At 43.1% G+C, this 26,629-nt stretch overlaps 1 protein-coding gene across 1 annotated transcript in view; it reads right to left on the bottom strand.

Annotated features, from left to right (window-relative positions):
- The window catches only part of NYAP2 (neuronal tyrosine-phosphorylated phosphoinositide-3-kinase adaptor 2), a 176,734-nt gene that overhangs the window by 103,706 nt on the left and 46,399 nt on the right, over positions 1 to 26,629 (bottom strand). Inside the window, exon 2 of the mRNA XM_087819366.1 lies at positions 3,296 to 3,594. Within this exon, the coding sequence (XP_087675492.1) occupies positions 3,296 to 3,594 (299 nt within the window). The remainder of the gene's footprint in view (positions 1 to 3,295; positions 3,595 to 26,629) is intronic.

The following is a 26,629-nucleotide window of genomic DNA, read 5'->3' on the forward strand; positions in this document are numbered from 1 at the left end:
ACGTAGAGTGTGTGTGCCAATGACCTTTCTTTTCCTCTCCTCTTGATTTTTAATATATGTGCTTCACCAAACCAAAATGTCACAGTATTCAGCCCTATTATACCTGTTACCCTAGGTGGCAATCCCACATTTAAAGCAGTACTAACATATCTGTATAGCAGTTTCTTTCAATCATGCACCTTCGTAGGCCTTAGCCCAAGGGGTTGTCGTAGGGCTGTGAGGAAGGCAGGGCACAATCGATGTTCAGCTATTTATAAACTTTTAAAGGTAAAGACACTGTCTCACTGGGTCACTTGCTCAAAGTCAATGTCTGAGTGTCGATTCTAAGTGCAGTGCCTTTTGTCCACACCACAGAGTCACTAACTATGATGCTGTTGAGGAACAGGACACCTGTTTGCCTGAGCAATGGGAATGGTGGATGTAAGGTTTCATGGTTCCTGCTTTTTCTGGATCGTACATGAAACAGGGCTTGATGGACTTTCATCCATCCTAGTTAACTTCCTTTACTTCATCTACTATTTCCTCAAATTAAGCAGGTACCACACAGAGGCAATAGAAAAGGGAAATCATGGCCAGTTTATCATTTTTACTGTATGACATATAAGTTTTAAAAGTATTATTATAGAAGTTCCTACACTAGAATAGTAAATATATATTTTTAATGTGGCAAGATTATACTTTTTAAAAACTAAATTATACCTTTCTTGGCATGCAATTTTTATTTTGTTTGTGTTTATCATTAAAACTTTGTTTTCCTACTCAGAAAAGCTGTTTTGTTACAAGTCCATTTCTTTTTAACTTTTATCCACAGGGGAGCCATAATCCCTTACTGAAATAGAAGCTGGTTACCATGGAAATCATTCTAATGCCACTGAATCAATATTTTGATTTTGCTGACATTTAATGTAAAAAAGAAAAGTCAGGCTAAGGTTCATAAAAGTTCGCTTTTCATCTTCCTAATAATTTTGATAGCCAGAAAAATTGTAAAGAAAATGCACCCTCTGTAATGAACTTCAGTTATCTCACAACTATAAAGAACTATGAATTCATAAAAGAACAATCTACATATTTATATAATGTTGGCTCTGAGGACACACATATGAATGTGTTCATTTGGACGTCAGGCTCTTTCCCATCTCTGAACCGAGCCCTGATCCCTATTGTTATATAACTTGAAAGAAGAGATTGAATGTACCCGCGTTTGCAATGGACTTTTTACTAAGTGCTCTGAGGAGAAGGTGAAATGTGCACAGTGCATCTGGTCCACTGACCATCCTCAAAGACACACGACAGCTGAAGGCTCCTCAGCACACCTTTAGGGTTCCTGTTGAGGAGCGGTGTCAAAGTGGGGCCTAGTGTTCGGTACACCTCGTTCCTATCAAGTCGGTTCCCCAGTCTTTGCTGCTGCTGTAATTATATCCTCAGAAGAAATAGCAATGCAGCCTCTGTCCCATGTGATAATTAGCTATTTGGAACCCGAGATCTTTAGATGCTGAAGGGATCTGGAAGAACTAGGAGCTCCTCTAGCTCAGAATTAGCTACCCAGAGAGCCCCAAATGAAGGCGATTAGTTCTATTTTTAAGACAATTGAACTGACACTCAAAAGTTTCTTCTAGGGGAGAACCATCCTGACCCTTAGCTCAAGGTCACTGTGAATACCCTAGGTCCCCCTGCCAGAGGGATCTATTCTGAAGTGTGCATTTGGCACTGCTTCCAGGCATGTTTCTAGAAGCATTACATACACACACACATACACACACACACACACGCGCGTGGCTTGGTAACAGGCTCCTTACTGGCTGCTGTCCTTGTCTGTTTTTCTCCCCTCCCCTTTGGCTGACTTCTTTATAGCCTTGATTCTAGAGTCCTCTAGGCCAGGTTCAGGCCCTCTTCATCCAGGCCACTCTTCTAAGAAATGTGTAAACTTCTTTTGCAAACAGTCTAATATAAACTGATTATATAGTTTTCTGGCAACAAAAGCAAGAAAGAGGTAACCTCTGGAAACAAGGTCACAGAAAACAAAGAGAAATGAAAGCACCATGCTCAGTATCAGAGGAAACCTGAGAACAACATTTAAAACATTCCAGGGCCCTTTAGTGTATTAACAAGTAAACCAAACACCTAAATTGTTTCTAAAAGCAACAATGTGTTGCACGTTGAAGGACATACTGATGACCTTGAATCATGAGGGGGGAAAATCAAATACTCTAAGGCAGCAGAAAACAATATTTACATAAATAGACACACAGGCATGCACACAACCTCCGCTGTGCTGTTCAACATAGTAAACCAAACTGGATCCGACCTAAGTGCTCATCAAGGGGGTAATGCTTAGGTAAAGCGCTATGCTACACACGTCTCTCCTTAACAATGCTGTTGCTTAACACCCCAGATGACCTGGAAAATAGTCACAAGAGAGGAAGTGGAAATGCAAAGCACACAACTCTACGCACGATGATTTCAGTTTTGTAGACATGCGTGCACATACATGTTATTCACATTTGTACTCACGCATACACATATTTCTGACGCAGTTTTGCATATATGAGCAACAGGAAACACTGAGCGTTAAGTGGAGATTTTCCATGTAGAGTGGTTGGATTAGCTTCATCTCCAGGCATTTATTTGTATTTTTTCAGTATGCACTGAAACTTCTGTTGTTTTTTATCGGTTAAATGGGCTTCCGTCAAAGCACACTCCAGACTGACTACTCTCCCACCTGGGGACTGGATCTGAGTTAAAGCTGACCTACTTTATCCTCATGGGCCAGCTAGGAGGCCGAGGTGTATCAGGTCTCATAGGTGAGGGAAAACACACACGCACGCACGCACTCGTGTGTGTACATAACCACTCGCTGAAGGAAGTACACCAGAACGTAAAAAACTAATTATTTTTAAAAATGACCACAAGTTTTTTCATCTTTACATCTTCCTGCCTTATAAGAATCCCCTAAGAAGCACATAATAGTTCTTTCGTTACATAAATAATACTTATAAAAACAAGGCGATATAAATTTCAGGTATATTTCTAGGCGATATAATTTCCTGAAAACTGGAAGCTTTAAGGGGGTAAGAAAACACCCAAACCCTCCCTCCCCGGGAAACCAAATCCCGTTTTCTGTTTGCTCTTGGGCAGCACCTCCGTAAGCGCCCCCCCTGCCCGGGCTCCTCCTCGCCGGCAGGTGCGGGCAGGTGCGGGCAGGGGCGGGCAGGTGCGGGCAGGGGCGGGGCGCGGCCGGGGGCGGGGCGGGCAGGTGCGGGCAGGGGCGGGGCGCGGCCGGGGCGGGGCGGGTTACCTTCGGCGCGCTCGGGGCCCTTCGCGCTCGTGCCGGTGGCCGCGCCGTTGACCGTCTCCGACGACGTGCTCAGCTTGGTGCTGGGGTCTCGCTTGGGCTTGGGGGGCGGCTGTCTCCGGGAGCCGCAGCTGCGGTCGTCGTCCGCGCCCCCCACCGAGTGCAGGGACTGAGACCTCACGGAGAAGCCGCCGGAGCAGGGGTGGGGGAGGCGGTCCTGGGGAGCCGGCATCGTCATGAACCCCATGCGGAAATGTCTGCCCGCGTAGCTGCCGTCGCGGCCTCGCCCGTCGCCGCCTATGCTGTAAGAGAAAGCAGACGGCGGTCCGTGGGGGGAAGCTGAGCCGGGCGCGGGGGCGCGCACGCTGCCCACAGGTGCCCGGGGCGCGCGCCAGGCCCGGGGCGCGCACGCTGCCCACAGGTGCCCGGGGCGCGCGCCAGGCCCGGGGCGCGCACGCTGCCCACAGGTGCCCGGGGCGCGCGCCAGGCCCGGGGCGCGCACGCTGCCCACAGGTGCCCGGGGCGCGCACGCTGCCCACAGGTGCCCGGGGCGCGCGCCAGGCCCGAGGCGCGCACGCTGCCCTCGGCGCCGCGCCTTCCACACCCGCCACGCGCGACCGCGAAGCGCACGCCGCCTGGTTTCATCAGAAACCCAACACGTGTCCTGGTCTCCCGGGTCCCAGGTAGTCTCAGGGTCACGCTCCAAAGAAAAGGGGGGGGCCGCAGGGCACAACCCGGCTGGGATCGCGTTTCTTGACTCCAAGCTAAACGGTGTCGGTGGCTTAAAACGTGACCGGGAATTCCCCGTGGGGGAGCCGCAGGCTGCGGGCGAGGGGACAGCTCCTGACTCCGCCACCTCGTCAGGATCACCTGGACCCTCACCTGGCTGATGCAGGGGAAAGACAAGGCCGGCACACAAAGCTGGGGGGCTCCGTGGCCAGGTACAGGGCGGGGGGGGGAGAGAGAGGAAGGGGGACAGCGAGGGAGGAGACGCTTTAAACCAGTGAAGGGATTGGCAACCTCTTAGTTCTTCAGAAACCTTCGGGGACACTAGAGCTTTAGCTGAGCAATAAGCGAGCCTCACAGAATGAAAATAGCAGCATCTAATGAAGAGATGTAGTTAAAACCGCCTGATCCCGGGGCAGTTCTAAACACCTAATAAATATTCAAGAGTACGCAGGGTTTCCAAATGTAAGGTTCTTAAGTTTGACATAGAAAAGTTTGAGCAAAAATGTAAAAACACGACTCTCTCTCGGTTTGAGATAGGTTGCCGAGACTTCCATCAGAAGCGAAACTTCTCCAAGGACAGGACTTAGCCGCCGGCCGCCCGCACCAGAATCTTCAAATCCCCTGCAGCGTTTCAGTCAAGGCCCTGTCCCTGGGCCTGGCTAGCTCTGCCCAGGGTGGGCGTCCTTTATGGGCAAACTTTGTGTCCGACTTCCCCCACTGGGCAGGCTGAGACTTTCCCACAGCCACACCACAGTCCACCTGAGGCCCTTCCTGTCCAGGCATTTCTCCATCGCCTCCTTTCACAGCTGTCAGGCCTGCACCTTGGCCTGAGGCTTGTCCTTGTCCCTGCTTCCTCCCCACCCCCGACAACCTCCTCAGTAAATCTCTCGCCCTGTAACCCCCATCTGCTCTCTAGAGGGCATGAACCAGCATCCTTGGGAGCAATCAAACAGCCTGTGACGTTCAGAAACCAAAGAAGAGGAAAGAGAAAGCCTAAAGACAAGCCAGAGACCCCAGAAATAAGAAATGCGTGTGAAAATGGGACATTCCCCGGCTTCAGACGGAGCATTTAAATGGTGGTTGGGAAGGGAGGAACCAACTCCACTGTAGGAACACTTGGCTCAAAGTGAAAGTTACGGGGGCTGGAGAAAGCAGAGTATTTTTGCAATAAGACTCTAACACTTGAGATAGATTAAGCCTGACACATTGCATGTTATAAAAATAAAAATAAGTTTCATAATCCTGAATTTGAATTTAAACAAGTATGCCTTTTCTCACACAATGTAGGCAGTGTTGCAAGATCTGGTTGTGTTGGTTCATTTTCTATTATAAAACACACAAGACAATGTATTGGTTAAATTGAGGGAGGTTGTTTTCCCAGAAGTAATTGGCATTTGTAAACTTCTCACCCAAACAACTTATTGGCTAATGGACAGACCAGACAGTTGTGTTCTGGAGTCATTGAGTTGGGGCTCCATCCCCAGTTCCCTCACTGAACAGCTGTACAACGTTAGCTCCTGACCCCTAAGACCATTACCATTTCCTTGTCTGCTAAATAGTAGGACTGGCCTCACGGAATTGCTCTTAAGGTTGCCTGAGATCCTATATATGAAGCACTTAGCGCAGAGCCTGACATATAACATGCGGTCAACAATTTTAGCTTTAAAATTCCCGCTTTTAAGTCCTATCCTCCCAAACCGTGTTTACGGAATCGGCACTTGCGTTGTAGGGCCACGTCTCTGAAGGGAGGTATACATAAAGTGTAACCTCGAAACACCGCACACAGGGTCCAGACAAAATCCTGCGTTTCACTCCAAGTACCGAGACCATCCAGGCCAATGCATTCCTCATGCTCTTAACTTTCTGCAGTACTTGTTTGAATTTTAAGAGTACCTGTGGATCCGGACTGTCGAGGAAAGCGACAAAACAAGGACTTCAAAGCTGCTTGGACACCGCTGCGCAGCAGGGCTGGTTCTCTGTCTTGCTGTCGTCTTGAAAATCCATCAGCACCAACGTCATGTGTCTTCCTGAGAACTGTTTCCCTCTAGCGATGAAACCGCCACCCCGGAGAAGGGTGAGCTACCGAGGTGAGATGTCATCTCTAAAGGTGACAGGGCTGTAGCTTCTGTGCGTGATTGTGAAGCAAACACGCCAATGTTTCCCAGCAGAGTCGTCCTTGGGAACCACTGGAGGGAAACAGAATCCCGTTCCGTGGGTGAGGCGCCCGCAAGCCCCGCGAGGGAGTTGGGAAACAAACTGAAGGGCTACCTAGGGGAGGAGTTGCTGGTTCGAATATTTTGTTTTTTCTGGAACAATCCTGTGAAGCTGAGTTGAAAAACCCATCTGCGACCCTGACGTGTATAGTCCGTTCCTAACTGCAAACTTCTGAGTCGCTTGGAAGGTTTCCTGTTGACTTTTCAAGAAAAGACGTGGATCTGGCTTCAGGGGACGGGCACGTTTACCCGTAAAGTAAAGGGGCGCATGGGAGAGGAACCTGGAGGCCGCAGCCCTAAATGAGGTCCTTAAATCTGCCTCTGGGCGAGTTGACAGCTGTCGTTTGCTAACTGTTCAAATCCTTCATGTTAGGCGTTTTACCATAGATGAAGGAAAGGAAATCAATATTTAGACTTCATTCATTAAAATAATGACTCGAAAAGCTTATATTCGATGTTACCTCCCTCTTGCCTCCTCCTTGGCTATCCGAGGGCAAATGGCAGGCACCCCGTTCTGCCCAGTGAGTCCCCTGTAGCGCACCCACCAGCGGGGCTGCGGCTCTAGAGCATGTCCCTTTTCTTCACCATCGGCCTCTCCCAGGTGTCACTTCCAGCTGAAGCAATCCATTCTCTTGAAAAATTGTATGCAGTAAAAGCCAAGAGATTAATGTGTTATACCTTTTCCTATTTTGACAGGCAATATGCCTCAACCCAAAGTCAGACTTTTAGGAGTCATAATTGATTATATCTGCCACGATTTCTGGCAGATGAAACTTGTCATCCAATTCATCACGTTTACACTCCCTCCATCCCCATGGGGCCTTAATGAGTACAAGTGGCTGTTCACCTCCGCTCACCTTGATCTTCATGAGCGCAGGTATCCTGTCTTCTTTCTCACCGCAACAGTCGCTAGCACATTACACATGCTCCAACATATTTGTTTTATGAAGGAGAAATGAAAGAAGGAAGGAAGTCCACTTTGGAGATAGCCAGATGGAGGGCTCAGTTACAGAATTTCCTGGACGTTATAGTCATTTGTGCGTTCCAAAAATTCATTCTCTCTGCTCCTGGTAATGGAAATTCCTGTTCAATAACCAGTCTTCTTCCGAGTCCAGCTTGTTACTCAGACCCAGCCAATCAACCACTAGGTCCCCGTGGCCACCATGACTATTGTAGGGACTGGCAAATGCCTCAAGTCAGTCCAACCGCACTGAACACCGTGCGTGGTGTGGAAGCCCAGACCCACCTCATCCCTCTCGCCACCATGAAGGGACAGTAGTGAGACCAGGTCTGTTGCATTGTAGAAGACCTGGATCTAGCAATGCCTGCAGCTAGGTCAATCCTTCAGTTATGTCAACTCCTAAATTCCATTTTGTCAAAGCCAAATATAGTTGAGTTTTCTGACACTTGCATTGGAAAAAGTCCTGAAGAAACAAATTCAATGCAGTAGTTACTAAATAAATATTTTGTTAGAAAATGCAGTTGAGGCCGGGTACGGACTAGGGATGATCCAGAGCAAGAAATGAATGCATCATACCAATCGCTGCTTGAAAATATTTTTCTATCTATCACTATAAATTAAAATAATTAACTGCTTTGTATGCTTGTCCCATACATATAATTTTAATTATTCAGTATACTTTGATGTGGAGACTTGGCTCCAGTAAAATTAAACTGTGCTCGTATTTTCTTCTGAATTGTTCACTCACCATTACCCTTAATAGCTTCCCTGAGCCCCAATTGCTCATTCAAAGCCATGACTGTGGATGTTTTTTTTGCCTTAAGCTCAAGTGTTCATTTTCCCACTTCATATCCTCAGTGATATCTATTTCCTACTTTTGTGCTCCTAGTATCTTAACACTCCTAGACTTTTTTCAGACATGAATTTCCTGTGTCTGCCTGCTTATTGATGTTTCTGGCATCTCAAAGTCAAGTGTTAAAGGTGGAATTTTTATACACCTTTTTATTAACTGCTGTGGTAAATGATTATTGAAAAAGTAAAGAAAAAACAACAGAATAAAAATTAAAAAAAAAAACAAAAAAAACTGTCTCAGGACAGAGAACCCAGATTCTATTAGCTGCACATGTTACACTTCAAATGGATACTCTTAAGCATCAAATATGTTATTTCTCCTTGCTAGGATATTTCAATTCTGCCCAAACTTGGGTATCTCAGAAAGAGTCTAAGATATATAATCAACCCCATTTACTAGCTATCTAATTTTAGGTAAAAGGCAGATCATTTCTGAACCTCAATTACTTTTATAATGAGGGACATACTTCCCAGGGTTGTTATAAGAAAATAAGATAAAGAATTTCAAAAGCACCTAGCAAAGTGACTGGTAAAACTAAAAGCTAGACAAATATTAATTTACCTTCCCTACCTTTCTAGTTTGCCAGGGAGCTCTGTATCAATTTCCATCTTTCTGTTCCCAGCTATAAAATAGGCATTTTATTAAGTTTCCACTCTACAGCATGATAAAGGAAAACACTCCAACAATATAAATGCATTTTGCTTATTTCTGTAAGAGGCTTTGGCAGTAATGATCAGGAAATATACTTCCAAATCCAAATTGGGGGGGCGGAGATCTTGCTGGAAAGTGAGGGAAGAGGTACAAAAATAACTAGTTTTTTCTGCCATAATTATTAGTTGGGTATCATCTAGAGTTAAGCAAATCTATTGGATGAATTTCATGGTTATTTCTGTCAAAACCCCATGATAATTCAAGAATTTTATGAACATTAGGGCTCAGGGTAATCATGGCTGGGGAGTTATGGTTGAAAAACAAATACACCATTATTTATCACAAAGTACCTATCATCCAGAGTTTGAGAGCAATATTGCTGCCCATTAATTTGATGCTTAGTCATAACAATAAAATGGGGAGGTCAGAATGGGGACTTGAGAGATATTTTTAGCCTTTTATCAAAGTCCTTTTATTCGATTCTGAGGTTCTAAAGAGGCAGGACTGAAATATAACACTTATTAAGCTCAGAACAAATTCTGTGGAACATTTTTAAGCAACTTATTTTTACTTGAAACATGACAAGTGCTTTTAAGATTAACATATGTTATTATCTATGGTACTTTGGAATCTAAAATTAAAACATTTCTTATTTCTATACATAAATAAGACGACTCTACCCCTTGGAGTGTCCTGGCTTGAAGAAGTGAGAGTATATGAAAAATTAAAATCAAATCATGATTTTCAGGTTCAACTTAGAATATAGTTTACAGAAGTTCACATCGTGGGAGATATTTTCCAAAAATTCAACCAAAGAAGGGGAGGTTCTGGAAAATATATTCTATCTGCGTCTTTAAAACTGCCATAAGCTTTGAATATGTTTTGAGAACATGCCAAGGTTTTAGAAATGAGTTGGGCTAGACATATGTGGCTCCTTTTTTTCGACCTAGAAGCAGAAACTATAAGTACAAAACATTAACACATAATGGCCTTGAACCTGCTCAACAGAAGGGGCTAACAATGCCAATTCAAAGTATAATTGGTTTGCCTTTCTAAAGGTATAATTTTTCTGGCGGAAGAAACAGCTCTCTGGGTTGAGTCATTTAATTCATTTGCTCACTATTAACAAACATCTAAGTGTCTAGCCTTTGTCAGTTAGTGATCAAAGCAGAGTGGTCCGTGTCCTCAGGGGATCGCAGGCCCTTGAGCCAGCGTGTCTTCAGCAGCATGTGGTTAGATGCTCTCGCAGGGGAAGTACTGGGCAGGTGCAGTGGGGCCCTACCCAGGCTCAAGGGCTGGGAAGTCCCCGGAGGAAGTGGCTTTTCCAGCTGCTGCAGAACATGAGTAAGACTTAATCAGATAAGCGAGAGGAGGGAGAAGAGACTGTGTGCTGACCGTTAAGATCTAGAGAACCTGAGAAATTAGAGGTATTTGGGCACAACTTGATGGCCCCTTGTTTGTCTTGGGTTTCCAAAGGCTGGAAGGATGCTTGGCTCAAAGAGGGCACCCAATAGGTACTGATTGATCTAATAAACGAAGAAACATCTGATTGGAAATAGTTCAGAAATAGCTCCCAGGTTTTTTAAGCAGCAGAGGAACGATTGTGATATTTAATATTGTGATGCATTTCCCCTTTCCTTTAGTTGCCATTTTCTTTTTTCTTCATTCTTATTGCTGACACTATTACAGATGTCCCCCTTTTCCCCGACTTTGCCTGCCTCCAGCCAGCCCCTGCCCACTGCCCGTGGCCATCACCGCACTTCGTTGCCATTTTCTTAATTTACGACGGAGAAAGGACGATTCTGTGAACACTCATGCACTCTAAACTCTCAGTCTTGTTATAAGTTAGTCATTTGAATTCAGGGATCGGCTTAATCCCATCCTCTCCATCTCCCCGGGTCTGCTGTGGTTTAGGTGCTTATCATTTCTTGGCTAAATTAATGTGACCTTTCCCCACAGTGCTGCCAGATTTATCCCTGTAAATGCAGATTTGCTCATGTCACTCTCTAAATTAAAACCCTTTGATAGCTTTCCCAGTTCTTCAGACTAACAACCCAAATTTGTATGTGACACGCACGTTTTTCAAGGCTTAAGCCCTATCCCAGGTCTCATCTGCAGCATGTTTCTTCCTTGACCTTAAGATTCCTTTAATATAACATGCTCCCACCTTAACTTTGTTCGAGATTGTTGATTCTAAAATAAAGTTCAAAGCTCACCATATGCCAAGTGTAGTGATGAGTCTTGAGGTGACAGACGGGTTAAATCATGACCTCAGCCAACAGGCTGCTATCGCTGCCTGAACTAAAACATTCTTTTAGGTCAATCAGGTTTTAAACCTAATTCAGATGTGATTTCTTTGAGGAAGACTTCTATTATCAGCAATGCTTTCTCAAGGCTACACCCAGCGCCACTCCTCTGGGCTGCTGAAGGGCTCTATGCGTCACCATATGAAAGAACCTCCTTTAGGGCATTCTACAAGTGTCCTCTGTGACTTGATCTCCTTTCTTGGTCAGGTCCCAGAAATATATTACAGTTTAAAGAGTTAGGAGGGTGAATGGAAAAAAAAACACTTAAGAAAGATCAGAAAATTCTAGATGTTTCTAGAATCATTGTAAAGGATGAGCTGTCCACGAATTAAAATACACTGCTGCTTCATCTTCCATATCAAACCAAACATCAATGTTTCTAAATAATATCTTAAACTTATCTGAATGCAACTTAAGGTTATCCTACTTAAAAGTTAAGATAATACTATACTTACAAATGATACAAACTCATAATGAGTATTTCAGAGCTTCAGGACACCTCAGTTTTGGTAAATCCGAGTTCTTCAGCATAGCAACTTAAGGTCTTTTTCAGGGAGAAGATTGTTGCCCTCCAAGGAGAGGGCCCTTTGTCTTTTCCCTCCCCTCTCGTTTTGCATTTTTTACAAGTTACCTCTGTAACACTTCTCAGGTTTCTGGCTCAATCTCCCTCCTCAGGGTTTTTGACATGAATTCATCCTTCAGCTTTATTGCCTATCAGCTCATTCTTACCAGAGATCAAAAGCATTGCAAAGCATTTCAGGCACCTCTTCCCTTAGAAACACCTTCCCTCAAACACTGTGAGCTCCTGCCCCATCCCTCCCGTTCTTTCTCTCTCCTTCCTTTCACGCCCCTCCCTCCCTTCTTCCCTTTTAATCTCCCTTCTTCCTAATTCATTTGTGACATCACTCATTTATCTTTAATTCACTATTTAAAAAGACACTATCAATCTCACACATACACACACTCTGCACCCACACCTTTTTTCCACCCTGCTCAGAAGATTCTGTTTCTAGCTCTGCTCCTAAATCATCGTGTGACCACTGGAGAATTCACTCCCAAATAGATTCATTTATTTATCAAATAGAGTGGTAATATGTAACCTAGTGATCCCCTGGGACTGTTGTGGGTTAAAATGAGAGTGTAGAACAAGGTTACATTCATGAACTGCTTTTTCTGTTTAACAACAACAACAAAATTTTGTAATTGTTTTTATTGAACACACTACCTTGGCAGACTGGTAAAGCTGAGAACTTCACTCGCTGGAATTTTTTAAGTGTATTTAACAAAAAACAAAAACATATCCACAGTTCTAAAAACCAACTTTCCATCCCTCCTCCATATAATCAGAATGACATGTAAATGTGAATCGCTAGAGATACTACTTAAGAGCCAAATACTCATTCATAGCCGCATTAGTTACTCTAAATGGAGTGGCCAGTGTGCCGTCTTTATGCACAACAGGTTGCACATCAGCTTAATGCACCCAAATGTAATAACATAATAGATCGAATTATAGATGCCATTGACTGCCTACGCAGAGGCCAGAAGCCTGGCTCCCTATTTTTCTAGAATGACTTTCCTGGAACAGCTCACTTTCCCTGATTGGTTTCCGTCAGACGAAATAATTGAATCTAATGCTCTATGTCAATGCATGCACTTGGATTATCTGCTTTATGGCTTCATGGCGCAGCCCTTAGGGGCTTCAAAGTCCAGTGTTAAAACTTGCCTTTGATCAAACCTCACCCTCTCCTAGACATCTTTATTCATAACAAATTAGAAGCTATTATCACAACGTATTAGCAACTGTTTTAATGCCCACAGTGCATATTAAAATAAAACAAACAATTTTCCCTATAATAATGAACGCAGTATCTTTGTTGGCCCCCTTGTAATATTTATCATGTGGTTTTTGTTGCCTGTGGCAGCTCGGTGAGCCTGTGCAGGGCAATAGTGAAAGACACACACCCCTCAAGGGCTTCCAGTTTAATGGAGAGCGCATTTCAATCTAAGATCTATCCTATTAGAATAAACTGTTCTCATGCACGTGTAAGGGGACCAGGGAAATGTGACTTCAGGCTGCCTCGCTGAAAAGGGAGTTTCTGATTTACTGAAGAATTGTTCAATTTAGGGAGGACAATTCACTTAGTTGTTCTCTGGAAAAAGACACCCCCCCCCCCCCATTTATAACTGTCATTTGTGGGCATTTGTTTCAATTTTCTGTTAAAGAGTTTGCAAGCCTTGGAAAATACAGGATTTGAATGCAGATTGGAGTCACCAAAAGAGATTTTTGTTGCAACTCATGTAGTTTTAAAAAATGAAGGGTGGAAAATTGTAAGTTTTAGGTTAATTTAGGAATGCTGCACAAGACAGAGTGTTAAATATACACACATTCCCTGGCCACTCCTTTTCTTGATATCTCCTCAAAGAGATCTTTTCTCTTCTTATCTCAGCCACTGCTCTCACAGTCAGAACCTGGATCTTTTGATTTGCAATAACTTTACCCCCTCCATAACCTCAATCTTAAGCATCTCAATCACTGACTACTGACGTTTGTCTTTCCAGCGCACGACCTCTGTTTGCTTCACTCTAAGTCTCCTCTGATACTTTTTTGGAACATCCTGTCAGTTGGTCTTGCAATCTTCTCTGAGTCCCTCCTCAATTGCTGTAAATCTTGTTTTTCAGTGTGCAGCTTAAGTTTTATGATCAGCCTCTGTTATCAATCCCTTCAGATGCCATCCACACCCTCGTCCTTATATGCAGTGTTCATATGATCAGCATGACTGTGTCAGATGCAAGGTCATGATTAGGAAATTCAGGGTAATAGAAGGAGAGGCTGTCACCCTCACATGCCTAGATGACCTCAAGCAACAAACCAGATTTGGTCTGCAGCCTTCTCTGGTCTTTTTGCCATAATATTACTAGATGAGTTTACTGAAGATCCACTTGTTGAAATGCCCACAACAGCATTTGATCTGAACATATTTTATAATGTGACAACACCATACATATTCAATTACATTTTCTGCTATTAAATTCACCAATATCCATTCCTTGCTGATGACCTCTATCAAAAACACAGATACTGATTAATACACATTCAATTAGCTAATTAAATCTGTAATTTTTTTTTCCACAGTAAGTCCTAAATAAACCAACCAGAGAAATTCACCCACTCTATGGTAAGAATTCCCAGATTGCTCCTTACTCCAGTTTTACTCGTAGAAATCTGTAATTATTAAAGACCTATCTGTGTGGGATAGGGTGCTATCTTCCCAAAACTTAGAGTCGAGGAGTGCAGACAGCTGTTAAGGCTGATACAATGAAGAAAGGAGAGAGATGTGGAAAAGAGAAAGAGAGAGAACCTTCTTCAGATGAGGGGATGAGTGAATAATTCATTCTTCTGTAGAAAGTGTTCTTTCCATTTCTTCAGATTGTACCTGGACTTTCAAATCCAGCATCAACTCATCCTCCAACTCTCACTCTTGGTTGATTTCCCTGCATACTTCTACTTCCTAAACCCACGGGAGTGCAAATAGAACAGATAGGTGGATTTACAATTCATTTCATAATTTTAATTTTTTGTTCCCAAATAAAGTAAAAGTTTTTGCAGTGGGGAGGGAATGCTCTTTCTTATGTGTGTTTTTAACTACCACAGACCCTGAGATCGCCCTGGACATTTAGAAGACTGTTCTAACAGAAAAACTGACCTATTAATATTTCTTTATAAAATATAAAAATAAGAGCATGTATAAATTTTATGCAATGAAGAAGTTACATGAGCACTACTAATATAATTCTGCGTGATAAGCAAATAAAGTATTTTGAATTTTTTGGCCAAATTTAAAGAGTTTCAATAAAGTTAGTGCTTTATGTTTGGTTGGCATTACTAGCTTTTACTAATAATAGTATAAGAAACTCAGACATAAACAAGTCCCATCGTTATCTCTTGTCTTACATTAAACATTTTTGTGAAACCCAGGCAGACAAGACCCTCCCTTAAGGATGGGGGTAAAAATGCAATTGTATACACAATTGCATCATATACACAAGCTATACAAGCAGAGATCCACTCCAGCTCAGTCCTTAAAGCATCATGGACAGGAATAGCAAATAACGTACCCCTAGACACCACCACCAAGTTCAGGAAATTAAAAAAGCACAAAAGAACAAACCATACCTTGACAAGTACATGTGGAACACTTATGTGCAAATCATTTCTTTCAACCCTCTTTTACCCTCTGTAGGGCCCAGTTTTCTGGAAGAAATGGAATTTCATATCTTGATATCTTGTGTCTTCCTTCAAAAGCCACAAGCAGGCTATGGAGCAGAAAAGAGTGGCTAATGGGAACAAGAAGATGGATCCAGCCGAACTGGTCACCTCGGAGTCAGGCATTAGTGACTGAACCCACACAATGGACAGGGTTTGATGTGACTAAATGCATCATGGCAACTGATTCATCCTTGCCTTTTAAAGTCATCCTCAACTTCAAGCAAATACTTCCCATTTCCTTGCATGGATCTAGATGCTCTTCACAGTAAATCAGGTGACAGAAACTTTGGCTCACATCCAGTTTTGTGGGGAGAACAGTCACTGAGTAACTTGTCTAGCTCAATGAAATTCAGCGATCTCTGTGTCACATACCCTCCCATTGGGGAACTGCCAGCGTTCCCAACACTTGGATTAATACAATATTTTTCTTCTTAAGAATGCTGAATGCTGTCATACGTTTCATATGATATGTTGCTACAAACACATCCCCATTTTATGAATTAAGTAACTGAGTAATAAGAGCATGAAACTAGCAAGAAGAGAATAGAGTGAAAATGATACTAAAAGAGGTGACTGAAAACGTGGACTTGATTCCCCGTCCTTGCAAGGACTTGGCTTTGAGTGGCCTGAGAAGTCATTGGAGAGTTTTCTAGTTATATGCTGGAACCGGGGCACCCTGGCTTGGCAGAGCCTCGTGTACACGTGTCTTTCCACCTCCAGTGTGACTTCACATTGGGAGTGTGAAACTGGCCACAGTGGAAATATTTACAAGGGGGAATCAGCAAATGCCACAAATCGAGGATTTTCCTTTTTTCCTATAAAGGTGATTGCTAAACGTAATGGTGTTTTGAACAAAAGAATAACATGGTGTGAGCTAAGTTCCAGTTAATAATGGGATTCGGGAGGTGAGAACATAAGCGCAGGGATCAGTTAGAAGGCTACTGCACTGATCCGGATGAGAGCCCGGCGACTGGGATTTGTGTGGTAACCATGGAGATAGTGAGAACAATTTCCCTGTAAATCTGTTGTCAGGAAAACAACTCTACCAGTTGTTTTGGGGAAAGTATAAAAATCCACACGTATGTGTAAAAATCTTCCAGTATTTTTATGTTGGCCACAATGAACTTGTTAGATAAACATGGTTATAAGCAGATTTCAGGCTGCAGCTCCCAGGGCGTGGCCCTGCACCATCCTGAGGCCTGGCACGGTGACATCACTCTTTACCTGTATATGTTTGGGGAATTCATTTTAAACACACTTTTTAAAAAATATAAAAGTTGCTATAAAAATGTTCTTTTTCAGCAGACCCTACTTCACCATGCACCAACAAACTGTCAGGATACATCATGGAAGCAACATCTAAATTATCAGTCTTTTACATCCATATAAACTACATTTATTCCTCAAGTAATATGTTTGTCACAGTGTCCGTGTGAATATGCAGTTTGGTCTGATTAAACCCATTTTAAGAATGACGAAACACACCCTCATTGGTAAATGGACTGAGAGTCAATTCCAAATGTTTCATTTCCAGAACAATCTGCCTCTTTGTACTGTGCTACACGGCTGACGTCTGAACTGAGGATTGATGACTCCGGATACTTTCTTTAATGAGTTGGCACAATGCATGGATTAAATTACTCATAATAATAATGACTGATAATAAAATTATGCATAGCTTGGGGATATTGCTGGTTCGGTTCCAGATCACCAATATAAAGCAAATATTGTAATAAAGCGAGTCAAACCAATTTTGGGCTTCCTAGTATATATAAAAGTTATGTTTACACTGTACTGTAGTCTTTTAAGCGTGCAATCACATTCTGTCAAAAAATGTACATACCTTAATTTAAAAATACTAAAAAAAAGTGCTAAACATCATCTGAGCTTTCAGAGAGTCATAATTTTTTGCTCCTGAAGGTCTTGCCTCATGTCGATGGCTATTAACTGATCACAGATCACAATAACAAATATAATAGCAACAAAAAAAGTTTGAAATATTGGGAGGATTACCAAAATGTAACACAGAGACACAAAGTGATCAAATGCTGTGGGAAAATGGCAGTGACAGACAAGGCCACAAACCTTCCATTTGTAAAAAATTCAGTATCTGGGAAAAACAACAAAGCAAAGAGCAATAACATAAGGATATGCCTTCATCACCTATGTTTAAGGCACCAACCTATACCTGAAACATCTTGCAACAGCCTTGTGAATTTGGGACGATTATTGTCTCTGTTTTGCAGATGGAAAGATGGATATAAGGACCCTAAGTAACATGTCCAAGGTCTCACAGCGTGAGGTTAAGTTGTTTTTGAACCAGGCCTGACTATCCCCAGAGCTTGTGCATAATCTTATGACTCATGAAACGCAGGGTGTTGGTTTTCTTTAAGAAAAAATTCTAAGTATAGAGTCCTAGAATATAAACATAATAGTTGACAAGATGGCTTGGTTAAAGTGTTGCTTCTGATGTCCCTGACACAGATGCTTCTATCAATCAACAGGCAAAGGGATGGCAACTGCGACCTGTGGATACATAAGGACTTTACTCCTCCCCAACAGGCACCAGTCCTATGGGCCATGGAGTCGCCAACATGTGAGGGGGCACATGAGCCTTCTCCTGGCCTGTGCTACTCAGGGACGCATCTCTGCTCTTGACCTGTTCCGCACAGACCTGAGACTCAGCCCACATCCGTTGGTCCATACCACCACCTCCTATATTATTTCTGTTCACCAACTCCTGTTCCACAACCAGATAGAATACAGGTTTCCAACATTTTACTACCTGAGAATGTGCAGCCAATGCATAACAAAAGTAAATAAAGTAAATGGGTAAATCATGAGCTTTCACAGCCTGGAAAATCTTTTATTGCTTTAAAGGAAGTGTCATCGAATCAATGACTTTTACAGAGAAGATGAGCTTTTCGGAGATCATACCCAATCTGGAAATGTCTCCTACCCAGGCCAGGGCTGTAAACATGTCCCATCACTTGAAACATCACTAACTACCGAGTAAAGGCCCTCCTCCCAGCCCAACCCATTGGAGAGGAGTCATCTATAGTAGACAGCTTTGCAGCACACATACTGAGGAAGGGAAAACTTACTAAGTTCTTTCCAAAGACAAGAAATTGTAATAAAAATTATAGAAATACATATGATGAAGATTCTATAGTCAAGTCTGAATTTCAACAAGTTGCTGAGCTATTGCAAGCTCACAGACATTTAAATGCTCTGATTCAAAGTCCATATGAAAGAAAGAAAACATTTCAACAGATGGGTGGGATGAGAGGGTTCAACACAAAACATGATTTGTGTGCAGTAAAGGATGGGAGGCCTGAGGTGCCTAAAGAAGCAGACATGGTTTAACCGTCAATGAGACATTTCTTTTAACCACACCCTGGCTAAGGAAGTCACCGACTCTAGAGAGCAACTTGATTGGAATTTGGTTCTTACATTGTATTTTATAGAATGTGCTTTTGCTTATACAAGTATGCTACAGATAATAAACTACATGTGGTCCTCCTTCTACAGTGTGGTGTTTTTATTTTAACTTTTTTTGCCTTTTTAAAGTCCTGTGTGAGAACTTTTTGAGCATCAGAGAGGGATACTAGACGGACTAGACCACATTCAGGAGGCTCTGGCACTTGTCCATCTTGACCCTCAGTCTGTCCCCAGAAGCTAGTGCATTACGTAGAACATGAGCACCCTCAAGAAGTGCGGGTGATAACAAACCAAATGAGTCATTCATAAGGCAAGCCCGAGTGTCAGTCTCCAGGTGGGCAAATCTAAAATGCAACACAACTCCACAGGAACTAGTTGTGCAACTCAGTACCCAAGTGCCCAGACATATTCTAGATTGTCTTGGCTAATAGCACACTTTAGGACAAAGTTTGGCAAGTCCACATTTGAGAAAAGACAAAGTTATATTGAAATTTTAATTTACATATTTAGTTATCTCTGTTTTATCAAGACATATACAGTCCCCTTAGAGTCAGCTCTGAATAAACTCCACTTTTAGCCTCTGGATTGCTAATCCTGGTCTTGGATTGCCTAATCCTCAGAAGCAATATGCCTTCCTCAGTCCCTTTGACCCAGTTCCTCTGTCACCCCAGAGACTTCACCGGAGAACAGTAGGTACTACTTGTAAAATTTAACTCACAAAGAAGCTCAGGAAGCCTTCCATTCCTCCTCAAAACTAGTCTCCCCTTCATTTAGCAACAAGCCTCCAAGATCACTCCTCCAAAGCATTGTTCATGGGAATGGCTTGAACATTTCTCTTCAAAGGGTAATGATTATGAGTCTCATGTGTTGCTGTGAGTCTTTATGTTGTAAGTAATCAAAGGAATACCTTAGGGACAGCATTGCAGTGTGTGTTGAATGGTATAGAACAGAACAGAATACAATGGAAATTGAACCTCAGAGCCAGGAGCTGCTCAAAGTCCCTAGAGTATTTAGCTCAGTGTTTCCCAAAGTGCTCTGACAAATAGAAGCTGCTCTAATGGGTGGAATGTGAACTTAGAAAGTCTCATAGTCAAGTTATTTAAAACAGCCACATTAAAGACAGTTCAGCAGGTTTCTTAACTTCAGGTCACAAGGATGAAGAATATGCAGACATGCTCTATGACTATCCAAGAAGCGTTCACAGTTTGCAACGTTGCCCAAACTCTTTCACCAGGAATCTCACAGAGCTATGAGCATTCTTTGGGGAATGGACTTGTAGTTGGTGATTTTCAACCCTGGCCACACATTGGATCCATCTCCAGAGAGATCTATTATTTGATGTGGGTCAAGGTCCCAGGCACTGGTGTTTGAAAAGCTCCCCAGGGTCTCGTAAGAGTCAGCCAGGGCTGAAAAACCTTGTACTGGGTATGAGTTCAACCCCAATGCTTTGGACACGAGAAAACCCTGCTTCATTATACACCCAGATCTTGGCTGCATGACCCCATATTGCTTTCATGACCCCCATGAAAGCTGAGGATTTGGCAAACACTAGTACTTGTTTTGTCTCTAAAGAAGGCAATACCTTATTTATTATATTTTTAATAAGGAAGGGAAACAGGAAGGTACTGTCTTATTTTATAATTAATTACTAGCTTCTGGCAAATGAAACAGCTCATGTTCGAAAGAAAAAGGAGAACTTCTAATCTATGATGAAAACAATAGTAAAAACATAACTGTGATGTGGACTTTGCAGTGGGTATGCAGCTGAGTGAGTGAAAGCTTTCATTTCATTTGAGAGTAGACGTCACCAGCCATTGAATGGTTTTACAGATGAAGTCGGGACTGCACTTCCCCTGGATTCTTAGCAAAGCTATGCTGGAAAGCATTCATTTCCTTACCTGGGCAGCCCATTTCCCTATTTACTGGGTGGTTTTCAGTGGGCTTGTTCTTTAAGGGAAGTCCTTGTTTCAATACTACTGATAGACTCACACTCAGCCACCATTAGAACGAAATTCATTTCATGACAACTGTCTCCCTGGGCTGTGTAGGCCCCTCATGGACACCGGGTAAAATCTGCTCTGAAAGAGTATCCCTTAGGAGAGCAACAAAGGGGCGATGGCCTCAGAAAGTTTGGAAAATAAAAGTGTCATCAAAGAGCTGAAATAAAAATCCCATTAATTTCACATGATTGGCTTCCAAAAAGAGCAGCCCACTTTTTCTCTTGCATTAAATAAACAAAATCCGTTTATTCTGTTTTTAAAGGCCAAAGATTATCATCTTTTCCTTGGCACTTATGGCTTCATCAGGCATATGCTGCTGGGCACATTTGTTCTCTCCGGGGAACAATTAAGATTTCTCCCTGGTCGTTACTTTTCCTAAGCAGCAGCAAGATCGTGAAATGGAAGCGCATAAATTTTGATTGACACCCTATGACGGTCAATCGATGTGGGTCAGAAGGAGCTTCTTAAGAGAACAAAGAGAGCTCTGTGAATGCTGAGTCCAGATTTCCTTTCTGTTTCAAATGGGACCTTACCTGTCCTCTTATTCCTGGTACCCTGGGAGTGTCAGGACACCAGGACTCCCAGCAGGTGTGCCGCAGGACACGGAGAATCACGGAGGGGGCTTGTGGAAAATGCTGCCTCTCCAACTGTTCCCGTGGGTGTGACGGAAGCTGGAGTCGGGGAACTGTGTGCATGGGAGGGTGATGGAAAACAACAGGAACTGATTGCTAGCATACCTGTCAATGCCCAGGAATAAATAGCACCACCAGAAATACTGCAGGTTGCCTCGTAGTGTGGGTTAAGCTGGTCTAGCGAAGCTAACTTAGAATCTGTATCCTGTCAAGTTGAAAGTTAGCTAGAGAAACCAGAAAAGAGGCTCTGGAGTAAAGCAGAGGTCAAGGTGAGCTGTGGAGACCATCGTGGGCCCAGAGGCCAGCGCCACTGAGGGAGCCCATGTTTGTGTATTGTCCCCTCCCATCACTTCTTGCCCCAGACACATTTGTGGCCAGAGCCAGGCCAAAGCTTATTATGGCAGAGAACATACCAAGCTAGAGGAAGGTGAGCCAGACAAAGACACTCAGCCCCCAGAGAACTTCCAAGAAGATAGAACCAGAGGAGACAGAAGCGAGAGGCTGGCCTTAATTACCAGACAGCAATAACGCTTGTCCATGTGTGATTTCAGAAGTGCTGGTCGTATATCTCTGACCCTGGTGCTATCTGTCTCTCACACTGATGGCTAACATTCCTTTAGCTGGTAAGGCTCTTCCTATCTAAGATTCTTAGATGGCTGGCTTTCTGGGAAAGAGCTGGATCTCAGATGTGTGTGGAAGAGGGTTTTAATGGCTACAGTCAGGTAATTTTCCCGAAGAGAAGGGCCCAGAGAGATTGAACTGTGAAGAGGGCGGTGAGGGCAAGAAGAGCAAGGTCTCCAGCCACCTCACCTCCACGGTGGGGCCCTGGTGGGTTTTGTCTTCTGTATTTTAGAACAGCCAGGACTGTTTATACCGAGGACAATGAATTTACATGAGCAGTGCCCCGAAATAAACCCAGAGGGTATTTCAAAGATTATTTATGAGAAGCAAATGTCTCCATGGAGGAAATCAGTGGCATTTGGAAGCAGAGATCGCGTCTAGCTAAATCCATAAGCCCAGCTCAGCAGTAGGCAAGGCTCCGTGCCTGTGCCTGCCTGCTCCTGGGGCTTGTGCGTGGTGCTGTTTGCACAGGCCTTCAGAGAATTCTCCGTAGCATCAAAGCTTGGAACATTTACCTCCTACAGAAACGCTAATAGCTGGCAGTTTTCTTTTCAGCTCATCGACTTCTATAGTTCCCACCCTTGGCTAGTCTTTCAAAGTCAGCTATTGCTGGGAGCCTAGGAACCGTGAACGCCTTCTTGTCTGTACCGTCTGCCTCGCACTCCTGATTTATTTCCCATGCACAGCAACAAAGTTTTTCAAGATTATGAATCTCCTCTTTTGACATTGGTCCTGAAATAACAGGCAGGAGAAGGAAGGTTCAGGGGATAATGGCTATTCCAACCAGGGTACTATGCACTTTGCTCAAACGTGGCCTAGGGCATTAGTTCTCAATGAAAGTGGGGGCAGTTTTGCTCCCCAGGGGACATTTAACAACGTCTGTAGACATCATTGCCTGTCACTACTCAGGCAGGGACAGCTCCTGGCATCTAGAGAGTGGAGACCAGAGGGGCTACGAACATCCTACCTGCAGGGCAACTGCTTCAGCAGAGAGGCACCCAGACTGAAATGGCAAGGGTGCCGCTCCCGGCAAACCCTGAGCTAGAGGCCTCGGAAACCTTGCCAGGTGATGACTTGTGGCTCTCCACTTATGCCCATCCTTTCCTCATTTCAGCAATTTGCAAAATACCCTTCTTCTTCCCAATGTTGCCCTGAGTGTGGGGTATGGGATTCAATTACAGGGATCTGTGTCCGAAAGTAACTCTGTGTACTTTTCCTGGCCAAACAAATACCCCATAAACTGGCACAATGCCCTGCTGCTTTCAAACAGTCCTCTGAAAAATACAAAGCGAGAGACTAAAGAGAGTAAGTTCATCTGAGAGACATCTCACCCTGCTTCCGTCTCCAGTAGCCTTTCCAAAAAAGCTGCCGGGTCAATGCAAACACAAATAGCTTGGGCACTAAGTTAAATATTTATCTAAAGGCAATTTCCTTCTTAGGTATACCATTACTCTTCTTATTTTAAATAGTGTGTGTATGTATATGTGTCTGTGTCTGCATTTATGTACACTTCATGCTCTTTCTATGAGTGGCTCTTTTCAAAATTAGAAATAATTATAAAGGAAGTATTTTGACCAGTGCTTTCCCCCTGTGCTTACCAGTTTCATCAACAGCTCTATAACTGAGCATAAAACCAATACTATCTTTTTAAAGTCTCCGCTCACACCAGGGCAGGGATTTTTGGATAATGGTGGCTCCACTTAAATTTTTAAACAATTCAAAATAAATGACAGATTTTCCCATTAAGCATCACCTGCTTATGAATTAGCAATGCGGAAAATTCGCACAGGTGCACCAGAGCAACGCATTTGTTAGGAAAACAAAAGCCAGTCTCTTTCCAATAAAAAGATGAGATATTTACCAGCCCTCAGAAGACGTCCTGCCCAGTCCAGGGGATCCCTGAACTAACGGGTCGGCGGGCTCCCTCCGTCCCGTCCACACCGTTTCGTGTTTCTCTTGCCGTCCTGTTCTTTCCATCGGCAGCAACACCACACATTTGTTTACCTGTGTCATTTGCTCCCGGGTGGAGCTGGCTGGGGAAGGAGCCACCTCGGGGACTCCAGCTCAGAGACCTGGGGGAGGGAACTTGAGTTTTAAAGAACTGATGACCCTAGAAGGGGAGGACGGAGGTGGCCACAGGAGGAACAGGCCCGGGGCGGTGAATGGAGCAGCCAGAGCGTAAGTGACAGTTTGGAAGGTGTGGTGTTCTGCGGTGAGGTGCACACAGTGGGGCGCTTCTCAGCAATAAGCCCCACATGCACTGCTGGTGCGGGTTCCAGCAGCAACGGATCTGAAAATCAGTCCGCGGCACGTCAGAGGCAAGACCACAGAGCATCGGAATCCAGTGACTCGAAGCAGAAAAGGCAAGAATAGACGGACAGCAAACAGGAAGAGGGGCTATTTTCCAAGTATTAAAAGTATTCTAAAAAATATATATGTTTAGTTTTGTTCATGGTTGCAGGACTCTGTAAATTGCCTAAATCATCACATTGTACACTTAATACAGATAACACGTTTAGTACGTAAATTCTATCTCAATAAAGTTATTATTTTTTTAAAAAAAGAGAGGAAATGAGGAAAGGCCGTACGAGTGCATTCTGGAAGCATCCAGGAAACTCCACAGCTTCTTTTTCTGGAAATGACTAATTTATCCCATCACCAGGGGATGCATTTTCTTTTAATATTCCAGTAAACTCTTGCAGGCATCGTGAAGCAGGAAAAGAAGAGATTAAATAGTCTCATAGTTGATGTGATACATCGTGACAGCAAAGGCCAGGAGGGGGAGGGCGCTGTGGAGGAGCCAGCAAGGGGCGGGATGGGCACCTGCCCGCGGAGCTGGGCTGCGGGCCCTGTGACACACCCTGCTTCAGGGCAGCCCAACAGGACCGCCCCAAACATCCGCATGCAGAAGCAGAAAGAAAGATGTTCCTATAAGGAAGAAACAAGAACAGAGCTCCTCCTGTCAAACTGTAGGCAGCGACACTTAAGAGGCTTTATAATAGGTCACTTCCAGAATTACCGTCTCGAGGGATAGAATATAACGGACTAGGAATTATCATTATATTTTGCATGTAAGGGTGAGAGATTTGTGTGTAATGTTGCTTTCTTTAATTTTGTTCTCATTACACTGCCTCATAATTCTATGTATCATTGCTTTTTTCAGGTACAACAGCTGTCACTGTATGTGTGAGTGTGGATTGGGTGTTATTATTTGGATGTCTCTCTCTGACAACTAAATTACAAGCTGCGGGGCTCTGGGTTGGTCTCCTTATGTCTCGCACTTAGCACAATGTTCGGCCACACCAGGAATCAAAAATATTTATTGAGGAAGTAGTAAATTAATGCTTAAGAGAGTGGATCCTTGCTTCCTACACCACATCACACGTGTTATTTTCTGTGCTTGATATCCTATGTATAATATTTAGTGATTTTTTAAATTTTGAGAAATATTGCTTTATACTATTGCTTAAGGGAGGTGGCTCTCAAGTAAACGCTATTAATTTAAACCAGTCAGATGAAGCTGAAAGTAACTAAGTTAGAAACTGGCTCCAAACTTTGTTTTCCATGTTTTTATTCTTAAACAATTCAATTTGTCTTTAGGACATCACAATATTTCACGTTCGAAAATTAGTATTGGATTTTAGAACAAAAACATAAGCACAACAAAATGTATTAATTTCACTAGACTGAGGATCGTATTTTCATTCTAAAGCATTTGCTAATGAGTAGTGGTCATTAGATGAATTGACAATAAATTAGGGGAAAGAAGTAATAATTATAATTAGCCAATTTAGTGAAGAGAGTTTGACCATTGATAAAAACAAAGTAACAAGAGGTACATAGATAACCTGATTGCTTCTATAGAGATTAATTTCATAAGGCATTATTTTCAATTGACAAGTTTTTTTTAAGAAAGTGCATTCTAAAAGAAAGAAAAATTAGAGCTCAAAAGACAGCTTCTAATTTCCCCTTGTTTCTCCCTTTGATTTCATGGTACATAAATTTAGAATGATTCTTATCTTAACTTAAATTTCAAAGAGATGTCAACTTAAGAAAAACTGGAAAGAAAAAGATAAATTTCTGTGTGGAAGTCTTTTGTTGAATTGTAAGTCCTTACATCAAAGAAGCTGTAAATGAGCAGGAGGGCTGCTTGTTCTAAATTTAAAATAGTTAATGATGAAACTTAATCCCTGGACCATGTTACTGAGCTAAATTACAGCAACCCTTTTTTTAAACTTCTTGTTAATTTTAAAAAATCATTAAATTATAGAAGTAAGGAAGCCATATTGTCTTTTCATCGTTCTAATCTAACCAAACAAGTTTTAAGTCATCTTAAGCACATCCTATATGTGTAATTCTCCTGTTTCAGTGTCTTCAGTGGGTCTCTTTTGCCATTCTTTACAGTTTGCAATCAGGAAGCTCCTTGATATTTTTCCGCCATCGTTGCCATGCATAGCCTCACAACACATCCTACTAATCAGTCATACAAACTACTTGCTCTTCTACAAAATCTCCATTCTTTTTTTAAAAAAACTGTTTTTATTGATTTTAGAGAGAGAGGAAGGGAAGGGGATTGAGGCTGCAATCCAGACCTATGCCCTGACCAAGAATCAAATCGAAGATCTCTCTGTGCCTGGAAGGGTGCTCAACCAACTGAGCC

The sequence above is a fragment of the Miniopterus natalensis genome, chromosome 8, assembly GCF_054644295.1.
Source record: "Miniopterus natalensis isolate mMinNat1 chromosome 8, mMinNat1.hap1, whole genome shotgun sequence".
Taxonomy (NCBI): Eukaryota; Metazoa; Chordata; class Mammalia; order Chiroptera; family Miniopteridae; genus Miniopterus; species Miniopterus natalensis.